Raw genomic sequence first — 20,166 nt, forward strand, 5'->3', positions numbered from 1 at the left:
ATTATGAGGTCCATCTTCATCTCAATAGAAGTCATTAAACTCCCAATCTCACCAAATGTAAAAGTCCAAAACTGGTGACAAGGTTTCATGTTACATCACAGATGAGTTTGCATTTTCCAGGTGATCCTGATCTGTAAACTGTTTTCCCAAATAAGTGGTTATTTTCTATGAAATCGGAAACTATATGAAAATTAGAATTAAAATCCTATCTGTGTGGAAGACTCATGTATGAGAAAATTAGCTTCATAAGGAAAAAATCATCTTTTTGAGTAACTAAATGCTCAACTTCAAAGCTCATGCTCTGGTCCTACAACTATAAGGTTAGATAGATAACAAAGCAGGTCCTGTCATTGGGACGTGTCACGAGCTTTACGTTAATCATGTACCTAAGTGATTAATTAGTTGGGGCCAAAATAGTAACCTTTCCTACCTTTGTTTTGTGTATTTCATCCATTTTAGCAATATTCAATATGTTTTAGTTTAGTTTTGCTAGCCCTGTGCACTAGAGATCTCTGTATATAATTCGTTACAAAGACTTGACATATACGGCATAGTTAAGAGAAATTTAAATGGTCTGTTATTTTCAAACTTAAAATAATTCCCCTAGCTTTTAAATGATTTAACTTTTTTTTTTTTTTTTTTAAATTGCCCTCTAGGAACAAACTTCACCCTTGCAGAGCTAGGAATCTGTGAGCCTTCTCCCCATCGAAGTGGCTACTGCTCAGACATAGGAATACTCCATCAAGGCTATTCCTTGAGCACTGGCTCTGACGCTGACTCGGACACGGAGGGAGGAATGTCTCCGGAGCATGCCATCCGGCTGTGGGGAAGAGGCATCAAGTCCAGGCGAAGTTCCGGTTTGTCAAGTCGTGAAAACTCAGCGCTCACGCTTACCGACTCCGACAATGAAAATAAGTCAGATGAGGAAAACGGTAGGCCTTTTTCTTCCATATATTCTTAATGCACGTGTATGAGAACGTGGTCATACTTAAAAACACATGAGTATTCTTTTAAAGGTGAATTTTTCAATTTTCTTTCTCAGTTTGACTAAAGCTGCTTTTTCATGTTGTTTGGTTGGGTTTTTTTAACATCAATATCAGGAAATTCTATTACATGTATATCCTATAATATGATAAAGTGTTTTGTCTTACAATTTACTTGCCACACAATAATTTTTCACAGAAATTTGTGCTGAGAGTACGTTAATTTAAACTTAACGATGAGAAGCAGAAAAAAATTTCTGAACAGAAATGGTTTCTCATATGTGATTTTTATACGCGGCTTGAAGTAATATTAATAATCTGCAATAGGCTAGTAGCAGTAACAACGGTGCTAATTTGTAACAATCAGCTAGAACTTCGTCTGCTTTTTCATGGTTTTGAAGTTGTAAGAAGATAAAATTGATTTTCTGCTTGCTTCTTGGTAAGTATTGGGGGGCTTTTAGAAAGCAAACGGATGCGTCAGAATGAGGCAGAGCACTCCTGTTTAGTTTGATAAGTTCATAGAAATGAGACTTTCGACAGCGCAAGAGTCATTTGTGACAAAGCACCTAGGCGTTGGTTGATTCTCAAAGTCAACGGCGTTAAGCCCGCTGTCCTTTCAAACGCAGCTAACCCCCGTTCATCTGCCTCGCACGGGGCAGCTCAAAATGTTTACCTGGGGAATTTCCTGTAGGCACAGGTTTTTCAGTTAAACTACAGAGGAAAAATAGTAAAACTGGATACGCAGGAATTTTCCCTCCATCCTGTAGGGTGATGAAGGTGCAAACTCAACTTAGTTAAAATAGGAACTAAAGGTTTTGTTACCGGTCGTTCTGAGGTGAAGAGGAATCTCCCGAACGCTACACCCTGAGAGCAAGTATCCCGGCAGCTGGTACCAGCTAATGAAGCCAGCTCTCCGCTACGCGTATTGCTTGTGATAAAATGAAATTTGTTACATTTTTATTGGGTTTAGATGTTTATTTTAAGCTCCTCCCCATGCCTGCTGGCAGGTGTCTTGGTCTCAGCAAAGCCATTGTGGCAGGCACCAGGAACACAAGCAACGGCTTGTCAAAGCAGGCGAGGTGAAACTGCCTCACAGTTCTTACGTTGGTAGGAAAAAGTTCAGAAAAGCGCAGCTGATGTTGTTTGTAGCAGCAGTCTTTTTTTGTGGATTTAAATTGAATTTTCAACAGATCCGTCCTCTCCATTGGCATAGCAGGCTAACATCTCTTTATCGAAACCAAAGAGGAAGTGCATATTTGCTAATAACGGTGCATACAAGGGAGCCAGTGTTTTCGAAAAGAATCGGTGACTGATTAATTGATTCTTCCTTTTCTTTTTTCTTTGGAATAATGCCATTCGGAGAAAATATGACAACTTCCATTGAGTTGAGTATAGTTTTGCTAAGGCTACTGTGCATATTTTCAAATAAAAAACTCCTACTCATGAAATTATGGCATTATGGAATGACTGAGATGCATTTCTGTAGCATGAATTCACTTCTCCGGAGGTGATGGTCTCCATTTCGGTGGAAGCACTGTGCCACACCTTTTGTCTGAGAAAATTTAGTCTCGGGGCCTACTTTCATACAGACTGTCGCAGATATTGATGAAAGAATGAGTGTGTTTGCTTGCGTTTTGTTTGCTTCCTTATGATAAGTGACTCATTAGGTAATTGGAAATACAGTGCAGCGAGTCCCTTGTGAAGAGGTAAATTTTCTGACAATTATGTTAGTAAGAGAAAGAAGGACATGATCAAACAGCACGCAAGAAACAAACCAGTATGTGGAATTCATTTTTACTTGCAAAAGCTTTTGTGATAAGGGTTTCTGTATGTTTGGTTGTTTATAAAAAATAAATAAATAAATACACAAGTATGAGGCAACTACTACATACACAGAGGTGTTAACTTCAGTGAACTTTTTGGGTTTACTTTCTCACAAATCCTGGTTAGCTCAAAAATCAATGCCTCTTCACATCACTGATTTTATGAAGTTTTGGGATGCATTATCATATAGATTGACAGTTGCCCCACTGGTTCACCACCACGGTGCGGACACTTACGAAACCATCATTAATTTCTCACGCTTGTGCCCAGCAGTGGTTTCCTACATAATAAACACTGTGTCCTTCAGAAGCAGATCAATAACCTGCTAGGTATTCGTCTTGAAGAGGAAGTAACAAGAATCTATACTTCAAGAGAAATTCACTCTCTGATATATGATTTCAGATTTGTGGGATACTGGCATAAAACAAGATATTTCTTGGTGGGAGATTTTATCCATTTATCCCTAGCAATATTAGAGGGAACTCGTGATGCATAGACTACTGAATTTACTTAAAGTACTGTTACAGCTTTTTCCCCTGATACAGTTCAACTGTTGTGTTCAACTGAAAAAAATGATATTTTTTTTAATATTGAGATGCTGTCACAATTTATATCATTGCACTGAAAAAAAACCCCCAGCAACAAACCATACCTCTCACTTTTCTTGTAATATTAAATCTATTTTGTCACTTTTAGTACATTTCTATGTAGCCCAGGGGAGGTTTAATTTCTAAAAATTGCTCTAACAATGTGATTTTGTTCCTATTCAAATCCATTCACAAAGCTTATGACCACTTTCTGCACTTCTAGATTCAGTATGATTTAATTTTATCGTAAATTAGAGTTCTGTGAGCCTTGAAATATTAGCAGGTTTGAAATGCTTATAGATAAATTGAAATAATGGAAACTCATTTAAATTCCATGTTTTACTTGCTATACTAAAATTCTTCCTAACAAAACAGCTTATTGACGATCCGGTTAGAAAAGCAACACTTTTATTTTCACAAGTCTGATTAGCCTTTAAATTCTTATCGTATCTCGCAGCTTTTACTACTGTCTCGATCTGGCCATCTCTTCTTCAAACATGGCAGTGTGAATACATAACAGCAAATCTGTCACCAAGTTGTTATTCAACATGATATATTGAGTTGTGAGATTTAAGTAACTTAATCTTTTTGTCTCGTGCACAAATGTGAAAAGTCAGTTAGAAATACAGCTCACCGCTGATGTCGTGTGTCAGCTTTGTAGAGGAAATTATTTGCGGGCATCCACAGGCACGGAGTGCGGGGGATATATCAGAGAGCTCCGGAATGTTTACTTTTTATTTCCTTTTATTAAATCTTGTAACTGTTTATTCCAAAACATCACGAGAAACTTCTCAAAAGTAGCATTTGTCATCAGTTGTCATGTGTTCTTTCCTAAGCCTCCAGTATTCCTCTTTCCAGAGTAAAGCTTAGGTGCAGATCATGTTTAGGTAGTGACCTTGAAGCAAGTACTTCTTCCAGGGATATTTATTTTTTCTTTAAAGTAGAACAGTTGTTCTTTTTTTTTTTTTTAAGTTGAGTTGAAAATTATGCTCTTCTCAAAAATATAAAATGCGTTGTAAAATAAAGTAACTTTCGATTTAAAAATTCATGAAAACAGAATGGCCGTAATTAAGGAGGACTGATATACAGAATGCTTTTGCAACAGATCTGCAATCTTCTCTTTTCCTGGCTTCTTTCTTATTGAATGACCGGTTATAGGCTATTAGAGAGGCGATTAAACTCAGCCCACATTAGACAGGTGAGAGTGAAAAGCTGAGCAAACCAGTAACACGTAAGAGAGAACATAATCCTAGGTAGAAGAAAGGAAAATGGAAAAATAGCATGTAAACTCAGAGCAGATCTCAGTAATATTTCAGAGTGCTGAAATGAGCTAATAGACCCAAAGAGAATCCACACAGAGGGCTTTCTGTTTGATACGAATTTAGATTGTGTTAGTTCCCCTGTTGTAAAAGAGAAAACATCTGGAATGGTGTTGGTGATTTTCTTTTTTTTTTTTTGTTATTTGGTAGAAGGTTGTTACCTTGACACTTCTTTTATTAGGACCATTATTGTATATAGGATAATATCACTGGTAGAATGGGACGTAACATAAAATGTTTATCATAATTTTTCTACTCTGATATTATAATATCTAACGAGATACTTCTGTTTTGCATTTGTGTGTCTGAAAAGAAAAAAAAGCGTGTCTTGGGGGAGGAGAACTTCCAGGACTGAAACCAAAAATAATGTCAGACCAAAAAAGATGATCAAGGAATGCTCTTATCTTACTAGTAGAGACTCTGAGTTGGGCGGCAAGACAAGAATGAATGGGAAGAAACAAAGCAATCTCAAACTTCTGCAAAACAAGGGAAATAGTTCGAGGTTGTACTGTGGTAATCTGTGTGCGTGCTTTAAAGAAATCCGCAGTAAACTACTGTGATTTGGGTAGCCCTTTGTAGATAATGCCTATGAAAGCAAATAATTTTGAATATGTGGAAGCATTTCTGTGTTGATAGCCCAGCTGTACCTGGTGAGGTGTGGAAAAATGGTACCATGTTGGAGTGTCCCTGGGAGTGCTAACGATTAATCTGGTAGTGTCATCCACCTTCCCGTTCCTTGCTTCATTTCTTTTTCTTCCTGCAGAAGATCTTCCCTAGTCCACTGGAGCCAGCCTGTCTCCAGCATCAGGTGTGAGGATTCAAGTCACATGGAAGGGTGTTGTAGGATATTTTCAGGTTCAATATCCATCAATATTTGCTATGCTAGACATATTGGTGACAATGAATCCTATCATTTTTCCTGCATTACTTTGGTGGTGTTTTTTACTGTAGTAATTAAAAGTTTGGATATCGGACAATACCATGTGTATATATCACTTATAAGGGAAAAAAAAGTAAAATGAAGTTGGGAAAATTGTAAGATGAAATATGAGAAATTGTATTTGTGTGTTGTACTTCTGATTGAATCGTATGAAAAAATAGGGAAATTATATTTTCCTTTTGTTCTCCATGCTATGAAGTTTTGAGTGGTGATTTCATATAGTAATTTCTCAAATGCATATATAAAATAAATCTTAAAAAACAAAAAGAAACCAAAAAAACCCCAAACACCTCATAATTCAAACTGACCTCATATTTTATTGTGGCTTCAATTTTATGAGCTGTATACTCTGGATTTTTCCTGAGATGCTGTTGAAAAACGGACCTAGACTTGCAATGGAAAAGACATTACTGCATCAGAGGAGTTTACAAAGAGGCACCAGAGAGATGACAGCCGAGGAGTTTGTTCTCTTATTTTTACTGTTTTAATTTTGACATGTTGTTCTCAATATTTTATTACTTGAATTTTTATTCAGCTTTCTATTTCACACTTTGTAATTTGCAGAAAAGGTTATGGTGAAACTGTGATTCTACTCTTAAGAAGATTTTGGTTTTGTTGTATGCATGCTAATGGCTCTGAGCGGTAAGACCAGTTTGAAAGTAGAAGGTTTTAAGCTTTCTGGTGACAAAATTCTGTTTGGGTTAAAAAAGTGGGAGACGAAGCTTGCTCCCTAAATATCCCCACTAAGAAATAGGTACTTTTCTTGTTAAAATGGGGTGTTTAAATGGGGGCGATGCAGTTGGAGCAGATTTGTGTAGTCTTTAATTGGGGGGGGGGAATAAGATAATATGCCCATATCATTTTGAGATAGTAAATCTGTTTTGTGTACAAGAAGAAGCGGGGAAGCTGTAGACTTACTGTACATTGCATAGTAGAGTGCTAATTTCAGCTTTTAGTGCCGTCTGGGAACATTTGTGCCCATTTCCCTCCGAGATCGACCCAGGTAGCTTGGAAACAGCAGGAGGGACAGATATGAAAGAGAAGAGAGGAAGAGCTGCCACGGTTGTACGAGCTGTTCATAGCTGAGAAAGTGTCCAGATGGTCCTAAGGAAGTGATGAGATTTAAATGAAATGTCATATACTCAGAAAATGGAATCGCATACGTCATACATCAACTCGACTTCTTAAGAAGGAGCGCTAGGGAGGTGAGCTCGTGCATGGGCATACTTCATCTCTTCTTTAGGAAGGCTTGTAAAGTACTTTGTAAATGACAAATTTAGAAAGTCATTAAGCACAGTATCAAAGCTCGGATGCTTAAGTGGATCCAATCTTGATGTGCTCTCAAAACCTGAGGGCACTCCTGATAGGAAGTGGTTTCCTAATGAGGGAATTGACTAGCAGGAATGACTTTTAAAGACTTAACTACACATCAGCTATGATTTTGTCCAGGTAAATGGCTTATGCATTCAGTGCAGCAGGAGGCTAGATGATGGGCTTAAGGACAAAATATGGGTATGTAGTACTGGTAAACTTTAAAGCCTTGTGGAAGACAAGAATATGAAGTGACAGTATATAAAATCTTAAACATTTGTTACAATTTTAAGGTAACCCTATAAAACTGCCGTGTGGGTCAGCAGGATGATGCGATGGAAGTAGCGCTAAACATACAGGTATATTGAAAGAGCTAAATAAATCCTATCTGGAACGCGGTGTTTGGTGGCATTCTAGAGAGGAAGGATGCAGATGTGGCAATAGTGACAGCTCTTCTTAGGTGGCCTAAAAAGGGTTTAAAAAGCCATCTTGACATTCGGTTGCTTGTAGCTGGCATTCAGTAATTTGGCACCCATTAGATTTTTCCTTCGGTTCAGTGTTGACCACAGAGACGTATACCAGGATCTCAGGTTTTATTCTCCCAGAGACGTATGTATTTCTAGCCCTCCTGATTATAGAAGGAAATGGTTAAGAGTGGGAGGAAGGGAAAAAAAAAAAGGAAGTCTCTTATGCACGGTGTGGTGAGGTCTTATACCGTGGGTGTCTGTAATCTTCTTGCCCGTTCATTTGAGTCAGGGCTTCAGTGTCTGTAAAATCTGTAAATTGTCATTTCTCTGAGGCGTCAGCGACTTCAGAACCTCTGCCACAGTCCCTGCCATGCTCTGCTGCTGGGCCTTGACCATTGCGCTTTTTATCCAGATACCATACGAGGACCGGGCTGAAGCTGTGTCCTGTTTTGCAGTCTGTCTCTTCAGAGTGACTTTTTTGGATTATATGAATGCACCCCATATAATTGCATGAACCGAGGCAACCGGGAATTGACGCCTGGGAAGTGAAATCCAATATTTAGCCAGAAAACTGAGGAAAACAGAAGTACAGGCTGGTGAATTAAGGCTACCTGGAAAATACTGCAGCAGCTGGATTCTTAAACTTCTGAAGGCTAGCTGTGGTCTTCCTTTGTCCTGAATTCGTAAGGAGAGAGGTTTGCGTGCAACTGTATCCACATCGTTGTGTGAAGGTCACAACATGGAGAGCTTTTAAAGAAAACCTCTCAAAATAACCATGAGATTTTCCAATTAATATTTTAATTAGGAGCTTTACCATCTACTAGAAAGAAGCGATGAATCTATGTTTAGCAAGAACTCCATTACAGCACATCATTCAGTTTGTCAATTATTAGTTTTAGTAAAGCAAACTTAGATGATATAGGTCACCTAGGTAAGCAAGCGGCAGTGCCTTTGTTCAAAGTATAACTGAGTTAGAATAATGCCTTTTTATACTTTTCTATAATAGAGATGTGTATCTGATAAAGTTAATCCAGCTTGGTAATAAATGCATTGTGAGTGGCTGATGAGCGATAAAACCTTTGCAGGAAGGTTTGCCTGTACCTGGTGTTTAACAAAATCTACCATTGTGAAACAAAAAAAATATGTATTCCGCATTACCCTTGTAAACTGAAGCATACATCTCAGGAAACCATACACTGAATTTATTTTCTGTCTTCCCTTTCATAAGACTGAAATTTTACTGAAAGCCTCCTCTAAATTTGTCAAGCCAGATACTGGCACCTTTGCTCCTCTAGCGTATCCCACTATTAATAATCTTCCTCGTCACAAAGACTTGCCTGTTTCACCAATTAGTGTGTAATTAGGTCGAGGTACGTACTGCTTTTTATCTGGTCAACCCTTCATTTATGAAGCTCGGCCTGAGTCTGACCAAGGAACTCCGATAGTACAGTGAATGCCTATTTCCCATACATGTAAAACTACTGACTTATATGGCTGTTTCAGTATTATTACTGTTTCTAAATATTGCATTTGATATAATTTGTGTTTACACTCTGCACACTGTTCTTTTCAAGTAATCTGGCAGCTTGTCCAAGACAATGTATTTTAATTGATTGTTAATGTGATGTTAAAATGTAACATTCCATTCAGGTAGAATAGAATTCATCTTCAGCGGGGAAATGGATAGGAAATTGTAGCTTAGCTGTTTTAGTGCCGGAGTTTTAATAGGTATATATTACAATGACCAGAACCTATTGAAAACTAAATAATCCCACAATTACTGACTTTCAAGAAATATTATTATTGCTTCATTAAAAAAACTTTTTTTTTTTTACTTTATTTCTTAAGCAGTAAATGATAAAGATGTGCCATAAGTCCTATTCCTCAGATCAGAGGAGAGGAAATTAATTAACGAGCTCAAGTTTTGTCTTTTTACCTGTAAAGCTTTTTTGTGACACAGCTTTTTGCAGAAGCTCCTGGCAGAATTGAACTTCTTCTGTCAGGTACTATAGAAGCAATCTGCAAATCAACTGTTTTCTTTACATTTTATTTCATTTTATTTCACATGGATTAAAGGCAATTTTCTGCTTAATTTAAGCTTTTACACATTTTAGACAGTCTCCTTCCTTGACATTGATAAGGAAAATACTTTTATATATTAGTTCAGTCTTTCTGTAGCATTTGAAATTGCTGACTCTCTGACATTCTTGCTTTAAGAAGCTCTGGAGATGATTGGCAGTGCTTCAGAAAGGCTGAAGTTCTGCCTCTTGAATCAAAGGAAAGATTTCTTAGCAGCAGCTGTTTGTCCACTTCCAAAACACTTGCCTATTAAGTCTTCGGCTCACAGACTTCTCATCAGCGTTCTTCAACATCTCAAAAGCTGTTGGTAGCACTACAGAGACCGTGCTGAAATCTTAAGCAAATGTGAACGTGAAATACTATTTGATAAAAACAGAGGACCGTTTTTTCAATTTATGGTTTGTCTGTCTGGTGGTTAAAGAACATCAGGGTAGACTAGAACCCATGAAAGGAAGATATGATGATAACCGGAGAGATGGAAGTATTTTGAAGGACTTCCCTTTTCAGTACAGTTGCTTGCTATTGAAGGCTAGTTGTCATTGTTCTTAAAAATAACTGCCTACATTTTGCAACTTGCTGTAGGAAAGGTTTCCCTGTAGTAGGTTTACACGAGGCAGTAACTTTAAATGTTTTTCCAGGCTGAATAATTTATCTCATTATAATGTGTTACTGTTTGTCACCAGAGGGTGCCATTGCTGTGATCTTCCACATTCTTGTGCTAAAACCCACTAAATTTTGGAAGAGGTACCTCTTCTAAACGGTACCTCTTCCTTTAGTAGTGTAAAGCAACGGCAAGAAAAAGTGGCCTTATGGAGGATAATTGGCACGACTGGCAGCAGAGCTGTGTGTAGATGCAGTTCTTGAGGTGCTGTTGCTTTCAGGAAATCAAGCAGTAGTTGGAACAACCAGGTCCTAAAAAGGGGCCGATTCCTTGTTGTCCACTTGGGTTTGTTACGTAAATACATTTAACTAACACCATTTACACTGTAGTTGCCTACAAATTCTTCATCACTCATTTCTTACCAAGAAAATAATCTCAAGTTTCTAGATACTTAGTACGGTGCAGCAGAGCGATGCTGGTGTCAGAAGAAGAGGCAGTTTTATTTGTGAATGAAGTTGCAGAAAGAGGTACGGTGACTACAGAATAAGTTGCTGATATCCTCTGTGCTGTCTCCTCAAGGCATCCAGTTCAAGGTCCCTTTCCTAATGCTGAAGATGTGTGAGAGCCTCCGGCTTGTATGTACTGTCTGTCCACCTAAGCCTGTGGTTCACAGAATCACAGACTGGTCAGGGTTGGAAGGGACCTCTGGAGATCATCTGGTTCAACCCCCCGCCAGAGCAGGGGCACCTACAGCAGTGGCACAGGACGGCGTCCAGGCGGGTTTGGAATGGCTCCAGAGTGGGAGACTCCACAACCTCTCTGGGCAGCCTGTGCCAGTGCTCTGCCACCCTCAACGTAAAGAAGTCCCTCCTCATGTTTAGATGGAACTTCCTATGTTCAAGTGTGTGCCCGTTACCTCTTGTCCTACCTCTTGTCCTGTGTGGTTGCACAGTGATTATCCATCTGTGGTCAGGTGAGGGGGTCTGAGAGAGAGATTTGCACAAGCTGGACTCCAAGAAACTTAGTTGGTTCATGGAATATATCACAGGTACAGGTCATTCACAGAGCATATCGGGCTGTATTTAGATCCAATATGAACTCATATTTATACCTTCATCCTTTGGTGTTTTCTCTCTGCTCCCAAATACGTAATGTAGCCACCCAGATAAAGGAAATGAAAAAATGAACTTATCACGCTGCTTTTCCTATAGGCTAAGACGGAAGAGGAAGTTTTGGTAGGGTTTGTACTTCTTAATTATCAAGAACCGTGCTGGTATTATTGAGGGCCTTCAAATAACATCTCTCTGGGACAGGTTTTACAGCTGAGCAACAGTTCAGTGGAAAGAATGGCTCTTGTGATTCCCGAGGTTGTCATAAATATCGCAGAAGTTGCCGACTGTTCAAGTCGTTCTAAGGCTTTCCAGTGGCACGTTGCTGATACGGAGAGGAGGGCCGTTCAGCTGATGAGATTGTATTTGCCAGGAAGTTCAAGACGCCTATGGAAACTGATACTTCCTTGCTATGTTTGCCCTATTGAAACTGAGATAGCATCTTGTAAGAAGGCATAATATCATTCAATTATAACAACATGCCTGTAGGCAAGGCACAATATGTGAGCATCATTTGTTTGCTTAGAGCCATGACTGTCATTCAGAAATATTGAAAGGTAGCAGTTGGATTTTTTCACACAAATGGTTAAGGGACTTTTCTCAACATCAAATTAGCGTTCAAGAGTGAAAATATAGCTTCTGTTTCCTCAGATGCTGAGCTGTAAGAATGAGTAATCATGATTCCTGGGGGGAAAAAATGTTTCTTTTTAAAAAAAAACTGGAATGGTACTAGATAAGAAATGGGTTTATCAGTTTTCCATAGAACACTTCTATTTAGTAAACTTGAAATAAGATGAATTACAGTAAAGTTACTCCTCTTTCCAGTTTTCTTTCAAAAGAGGGGAATTACTTTTAAAGACTCGTATGCTATTTTTGTATCTCACACATAATGCTATAGCTTTAAGCTGTATTGCACAGTGTGAATAAGGACAAAACAAAGGAACGCATATAATTGCTTAACAGAGTGGAGTTTCTTTTGTAGCTTTTTTTTTTTTTTGCTTTTAAACTTTTTGCTAAGTAAAACACATCACTAACACTTGCACTGAAAAGCTGTTTCTGAACAGTTTTGTACAATATATAGAGGAAAGTGTGAGGTTAGGAAGGATTAGGTAAAGGCCAAGACTGTGACCTGCAGTGTGAAAAGATGAGTGGGTGAGAAGAAGTAGGAGGACATGCGGAGCAAAGAGAAGTCCGAGGAGGCTGCAGAGAAGGCATGGAAGGCTTAGGTTTAGTACAGCCGAAGAAACAACACACCTTCGCAAGGAAGTAGTAATCTGCCATCAAAAATGCTTTTATTAACCGGGTGTGTGCTCTTTTTCAAAAGCATGCTGTAGCAATACAGAGAGGAGGTTTTGATGGTTTTCGTCTGTGTATTACTATAGCAAACCTTCTGAGCCGTTGGCCTTGAGGGGCTCATGGGTCAGTGAATGCCACAAGGTTGCTAGGAATTGGGTATTCGCATTTGTGTTATGTTTGTGAATGAGGTACAAATATTCGGAGTTTCATTTTCTTTCTCAATTTTTTGCATTTTGTAGTTATTTCTAAAGCTGACAATATATGTAAATTCAGTTCACTTCCTTCCTTTGTGGAATCCTCTATGTTTTCAGTATTAAATAGTGAAATAGTAAACCTTGTCTGCCCAGTCCTGTCAATATATCCCTGGGTAGCTGCTCAAAGACTCCTTGAGTCTTGATAGTCTAGATTAATTTGCCAGCTCTAATTTTCTGGATAATTACCGCGTACTTCAAGACCACTTCTGTTATGATACTTAGCCAGTTTTTATTCTTTGAGTTCCTTTATTTCTTGACCTATACTTTCTCTTCCCTGAGAGTCTCTGAAGATTTGCACCCATCATTTTAATCCTAAATTTTGGGATTGGATCATGCACCCTGCCTGTCCTCTCTCTGACTCAATCAGAGCTCATGGTCTTCTCCCCTGTAGACTCTCTATTTGTGGACTTAATGCCCTTACTCAGAAGTAAGGACGTTTGGTACATAATGGAGCCCTGTATCAGCTCTCTCAGGTGACAGAATGCCCTCTAATCTTTTCAAATGAACCTTTCTATTAATTGAAAAGCAGGATTTCTTCTGTTTTCAGATTTTTGGGTGGTTTGAATTAATTCATTACATTTTACTTTCACAGATATCAGGATAGATGAAGGCAGTCTGGTGTGATTACAATTGTGATCTTTGTGCTTTTTTTAGGAGAAAAAGATAAATGAGAGATCTATGATAAATATTAGCAGACTGACCTATAACCACAGCAGGCAGACATCATTAATTAGCGTTTTCTATCTTACCCTCAGTCCAGCTGTTTTGCTAAAGATCCGTACAAAACATTCCAGGAGCAATCAGTACTGCAGCGCTTTAACTGGAAGGCTGGAGTTGTGGGGGGAGGATTTGAACAGAATTCTGAGGACCTCACAGTCAGCATCCTTAAGAAAAACAATTGTACGTGGTGAAGTGTAAAGGAGCTAGACGAGGTAGCTGTATGCATTCTATGGCTTTGGTCAATCTCCTGACAATTTATATTAACTTTTTTTTTTTAGGTATTTCATTTACTTACTGGTATTTTTCACCATATTTTTCTCCCATAATTTTCAGTCTCGGTAAAAATATTATGGCGTTTGCTAGTCTTTGTCTGAAAGGCCATTTATTCTCCTTTTCAGCATTTATTATTTTAATATAACATAATGCCTTGAGTTTAAAACTTTAATGTGGTTCTAGATAATCTCCTACTTCTGTTTCACACGTGATGGCTTAAAAGCACTCTTGATAAACCAGAATATTACAGTATGAATGTGCAAAGTGAGGGTTACTTTTTTTACTATGTATGATGAATTCTTTGTGCGGCTTAAAAAAATGGAGGAACAGATCATCTTGGAGAAATAATGATCACCTTAGAAAAACGACCTGAAGAAATCAATATTTTTCTTTTCTCTACTTTTGTCCCTCCTTATTTGAGTCTAGTTCAGGAAACAACTGCTTGTTAGAAATGCTTTAAATCACTTCTGTGGTGATAAATTTTGATTCTTTCAAATATTGGTTTTATGTATTTCCTTTTTCTTAGGCTTCTTGCGCCATATATACTGCAATAGTACTCTCATTTTTCTTAGCGTGAAAAAAGAGGGGTTTTTTAACAAACAAAAACTTTTCAAACAATTTTAAATGTGATTTGAAGCTCCTAAAGTCTTACTTGAGCTCTGCTGTTATGTCTCAGAGGAGCAGAACATACGTGGCAACTTCTCCAAAAAGATCCTCTCAAAAGAACATATTAAAGATGAAATATAAGGATTTTTAGATCAAAAGGATAATGATTTTTTTAAATCTTTACTATGTGATAAATTAATCAGAAGTTATTATAAAGATGTACAAACTTGCACAAGGAGAGAGAAGAGAAAGTAGACAGTGACTTTGAAATTAGTATAGACGTAGACCCGAAGATGTATTTTCAGAAGTTTTTTATAACCAACAGACAAGTACTGCAGCATATGCGCTTGTTAGAAATCTGGACTGTGTCAGGGTGAGTGCGAAGAGAAAAGTTATTGATATGATCCCAAATACCTTATTTTATCAGGTATTCTGTTGTATTCACAGAGATGCTGGAATGCTGTGACATAAAATACTCGGGAGTAAGGCAATGACTGTTGAGAAGGCCAGCGTTAGCCTTTGGTGTCACTCAAGCCTTCCCGTGCAGCATAAGCTGTATAACCAAGCAGGGTGAAGAAAATGATACCTTCTTGTAATTTTTTAAATTAAAAAAAAAAAAAGTGTTTCTTAAGACTGCAAGTAATTACCCAACATATATCAGTATGGATATAAATCACATATTTTTGACAGGAGTTATAACTAACAGACTTGACTTTGTAATTAAAAAAAAAAAAATCTGCTATTTAATAAAAGCCAATAGGCTTTCATAGGAATGAGACATATGTATCCAAAGGCACATGCTGGACCAAAACACCTAATACTATGTTAATTTCTGTTTCATATTTCTAACGTGAGTACGTATACGACTCATTCATGCTTAAAAAGCACTAGTGAATGGATTTATCATTTGGTTAGTTAATAATTTTTGCATCAGAAGACGACTACAGTGAAACCTGTTCTAGCAGAAGAGCTGCGACAACAGCTAGCAGCAGGACAGCAGAGTTTGTATTGTGGCTTTCCAGATGGGGTTCGTAGATAAGCCCTCTCCTGCACACTCCCTCCCATCCTCCCCCCCCAAAGGTAGATACACTGTAATTAAATTTATAGTCTTCATTGCAGTTTATCTAATTTTTCAATATCTATTTTACTTATTTATGAAAGAGAAGGTAAATTCCGCAACTCTGAGCTGTTATGATGCTTATGTAAGCACAAAATGTTGTAATCGAGTTTAGTAAATCTTAACATTCAAAGGAATTTTCCAAGAATTTGAAACAAAAGAGCTTGGTTCTGCAAGTCCGTTTAAGTTGTAATTAAATAATACTAATGGTATTTTAAGAAGGATTTTGAGAAATCATTAGAGAGTAACTTCATTATTATGATTTATCAGTAGTAATGAAGGAGAGTTCTGGGTTGCGTGCATACAAATTGTGAATCGATGGCAGTGCTATAAAAAAGCGATGATTCTAGATATGGAACCTAGAATAAACATGCACAGTTCCAGCGGTGCTGAGTGTACTAACGTGTAGGCCATGCTTATTCGTGCGCAAAAAAGTATTCGTCGGTCTGCGAAATGGTTGCAAAACTCATTAAATTAGTTCTGTATACTGATGGTCTCAAAATACTTGACTCCTCTTTGGAAAAGTTTCTGAAGTGTGAGGAATTAAAATGACAGAGGCAATATTTTTTACCGACTTTCTTGTGCTATTGAAACATAAAGTGCTGAAGGTGAATTTTGATAATTTTGTAGAAGAATTTCTATGAAAGATCTGTCCTGTTAGGTAAATTAATTTCAGCTGCTATGACTAGAGAGGTAATATGAAGCCCTTGCTGAGCAGCCTTTATTTATCAATAGCAAAGTCATCTTGCCGGTCGAACACCTGCTTGAGTACTGATTCATACTCTAATATTTGGAGGAAAAATTATCTCTCGGTAGTTTTGTTACGTAAAGATTCTCGTCTGTTACCCAGGCACGCGCTCCCACGGGCCCGTAACACGTGAACTGCGTTCGCGCCGCGTGCGCGGTTCAAAGCCGGAGCAGTATCTATCTAGCGAGGCGCCGAGCCTTCCTGCTTTTTATGTCCCAGTTAAGGATGCCCTTTGATGGGCTGATGGGATTGGACAGCCCCTCGGCTGAGGCTCTCCCAGCGTCGTGCTGCACCTCGTCTCTTTTTATCTGGTTCTGCACTGAGGAGAGGTACCTGCGGAGTCTGTGGCGGCGTGAGCTGAGCTGCCTCGTGGTGGGCTGCGGCCACTGTCCCTTCCCACCTGCGACTGCCTCCTGGGTTGAAACTGCTCGTCAGCCGAAGAGGGGTTATTTACCAGTTAGGGGAGTGTCCGAAAGACCGGCCGGTTTGAAAGCTCGAAACAAGACTCTACTAGATCCATATTCGTTTAGCTTGATCGTGGTTCAGTGTGTACTGGCAGAGCGGGTGCTCGCCAGCCTTAGGCTGAGCCGGCTGCGCCGGGGCAGCACCCCGGGCTGAGCTGGTGGCTGAGCTCCCCCACGCTCTCTGCTGCCGAGGGCAGGCCACCGGCTCCAGAGGTCTCGTGGGCGGGGAGCTGCAACCAAAGGGGGAGTGACTTTATCTTCCTCATTTTGCCCCAGGACAAAAGAAAATTTGGAAAAGGTTAGCCTAAAATGCAACTGTTAAAACTTTTTTTTTTTTTTTTTTAATGTCATCCCAACCTTCATATAAGCCATTTCTGTCCACAGCGTACAGAAAAGGGAGGTGTAGAGCAGCCTGCGGCTGCCTTGCGCTGTCCTGCCACGCGATGGTAACCAGGGGCACGGAGGGCAGTGCCACGGGGACCTTTCAGTGTTTGAGGGGGCGTGAGTTAGGAGTCAAGCTCTGGTTCAAAACCTGCTTTGATTAATACTTTGATTAATACACCTATTAAAACAGCAGAAAAGTGTTGTAGCAATAAATCAGTTCCGTAGCACACATAAGGCTTGGGTGGTGAAACGTGGGTTTTATTTATCTTTGGGTTTTTACCACTTGTGGTTTTCCGGCATGCCTTGGACTACATACAGGATTTATTTTTGTTCAGCTCTGTTGTAAAGTGCTGAACATAATATGCCCCAGAGTCCCAACTGAAGCTTCATGTGACTTAAAAGAACGGTGGTATTCACCTTGTGAGTCGGGAGCAAACCGTACAGTGTTTCTGCGGTAGTGATGGCTGTGTTATCATATTGGCCCCTATGACTTATTAGGGGCCAGTAGTCCGTCAATCGCTGCTCCTGGCCCTCTCTCCCACTTCACGCTGGATTTGAAAGAGATACTTGATGACTTAAGAAGTAGATGCGTAATCTGTACGTTTATCAGTGGGAATGAAAGAATCATTTTGGTTCAGACACAGGTGAGTTACTGCTTGTGTCGGCTCGACGGATACTAGTGAAAAGGATTTCCCTAGAAAGTAAGTAGATGGGAAAAGTGAGTTGGACTTCTGAGGACTGGGAGTATAAAATATGCAAATGACAGGAATTTGGCCTGCTGTCAGGCTTACGCTTTTTCCCTTGATATACAGAATTTGTGTGATCTGCTCAGTCCAGCATCTTACTTGTCATATATATTTTTACAATGAAATTTGTGAGCGGCTTCCTTTTTTTATTTTCTTTTTCTAACGTGAGCATTTTATGACAGAAGTTCTAAGTCCACTTTGGAGCGTTATGCTTTAGACGTCTGTCTCCTTAAAACTTGAGTGAAAATACTAGATGCCTATTTGAATAACACGGTGTCACCAACAGTGCTTGAAAGTGATGTAAGAGGTGGTGGTGCTTCCTTATGGTTCTCTCATCGCGTATCATGTAGTACGTTTGTTGCATGTATGTGGGTACCTCTTTGAAAAAGAGTAATAAGCCCGTCCAAGTTGTGATGTCAGATGTAGTTAATCAGTGTACTAGAAATACATTACCCTAAATCTTGGTAAGGAAAATAGTAATCAAAGTCTTGAGTTTCTTTTCGTTTGGGGAGACAGATGGCATATCTGCTTAACGGCAAATATCCAAAAGAAATTTTTTTTAAAATCCTGTCTTTCAAAACATGGCAATCAGAATCATCTTGGAAAGGAACTATTAAATTTAATAAGCCATATGTTCAGTGAATTTACTTATTTTGTTCTGAGACGTAGACATAAAATTCACCTCTCTGTCCTTCTGTGTAAATTAACTGCCTTATTCTCTGCTACACAATTAAGGTATTTAACAGAGTTCCAAATGTGCAACATATTATTAGCCAAATGCAGCAACTAGTTTTCATGTGGCTAAAATAAACGCATTTAGGTGAACAGTCTGCAGTTTACCAGAGTTTCCTCTGTGGAGTTCAGCGTGTTTGAAGATCAGATTGACTGGCAGCTTCCTTCGTATACATAAAACAGATCTAAAATTATTTCAAATAGAAATTCTCTGAGGATTTTATCATCTTTGCCGTTCTGTTGTACTGAAGATGCAGATGTGCCAGACTGTTCTGCGGGATTATAAATGCATTAGTGAAACTCTAATACACTCTGTAACAAATATATGCAGTGCAAGAGGTTTTCTTAGCCATCTTGTACCCACTCATTTTATTTATTTCATGTAATTGGCATGTTGTTCTGCTTTTATAGCTTGTTAAAATGAGATGTGAAAATGGCTGTAGCTAATGGCTGCTGGAAAATCTTTTCCCATGGTAGGCAGGGAGAACATTTCAGAAAAAAAATACATTGCAGATTTTAAAGCACAGAGCTCTCCCAGTGAGAAGCAGAGATTAAAAAGATGCATGTAATGTGGTGGTATGTATAGCAGAAGCAAGTTTTAATGACCTTGGATATATAAATTAACATCATATACAGACGCCCACGTGTTGAAACGGCGTCCCGTTGTAGGCGCAAGGGTAGCGGCGGCAGCCAGGGCTCCGTTGCACTGAGGGGCTGATACCGAGGCATCGGCGTGCTGTGAAGAGTCTGGTGTTAGGGGAGTGGGTTTTTCCTTTCCTCCTTCAAAGAAAATCCTAAGAGAATACCTGGAACGAGGTTTTCCGAGCATCCTCCTGCTCCGCCTTGCTGGCAAACGGAATGCGTTCCTTGATTGCATTTTTCCCACCTCTCCTTCTTGGGTTCAAAGTCTGTGTCAACCGATGAGTCCTTAAAAGCTGGTCCTTGCTGCCAGTCACTGGTCAGGTGTGATCCAGAGTGGGAGTGCGGAGGGGTAATTTCTCTTTGCTTTTCTATGCAGTCTGACCTATATCTCCTTCCTCTGTCAAAGTCAGCGTGTTGATCTGGTGTAGTCCTAGAGAGGGCTAGGTTGTTCAGCAAAGCTTGTGGTTTGGAAAGGTGTTTTTTTTTATCGCTGCTGTTTGTTTTGGTTGTTTGGGTTTTTTTCCCTGCCAGCATAGCAAAATCAGAAACATGCTGTACAGATTTTCTTTTCATCCTGCAAGAGTCCCTTTGGGCTGTTAAGACGTGGGCTATTGGTGCATCAGTGAAACCTGCCCAGAAACTTTTTTGCTGAAGGAATCCGTGAGAAACCCTGTAGGTTAGTGTTTCTAATAAAGTTATGTTTCCATATTATGCTCGCTCTCTTCTCCCCCTTGCCCTCTCTCTCATGTCCGTGTCTCTGTGAAATGACCTTTGGCTGGACATTGACCTTAGCTGTTAACGCAGAATGAAGTTTTTCTTCAAATGAAAACTGTCACAGTCCTCATGATGCCATTCTTCAGTCAACCAACGCGTTGCTTCAGTTCTAGGGAATCCTTTCCATAAATTACTGTGGCAGTGAACTCCTTCAACTTACCAGATACGATGAATAAAAACATTTCTCGTT

At 39.2% G+C, this 20,166-nt stretch overlaps 1 protein-coding gene across 4 annotated transcripts in view; it reads left to right on the forward strand.

The window, feature by feature from the left end:
* Window positions 1-20,166, forward strand: part of TENM2 (teneurin transmembrane protein 2) — a gene marked incomplete at its 5' end in the record, with an annotated part of 543,931 nt that overhangs the window by 42,748 nt on the left and 481,017 nt on the right. For all 4 annotated transcript variants that reach the window (XM_082489861.1, XM_082489862.1, XM_082489863.1 and 1 more), the window contains one exon: window positions 657-932. In XM_082489861.1, the coding sequence (XP_082345987.1) occupies window positions 657-932 (276 nt within the window). The remainder of the gene's footprint in view (window positions 1-656; window positions 933-20,166) is intronic.

The sequence above is a fragment of the Vanellus vanellus genome (genome assembly GCF_965231255.1).
Source record: "Vanellus vanellus genome assembly, chromosome: 13".
Lineage (NCBI taxonomy): Eukaryota > Metazoa > Chordata > Aves > Charadriiformes > Charadriidae > Vanellus > Vanellus vanellus.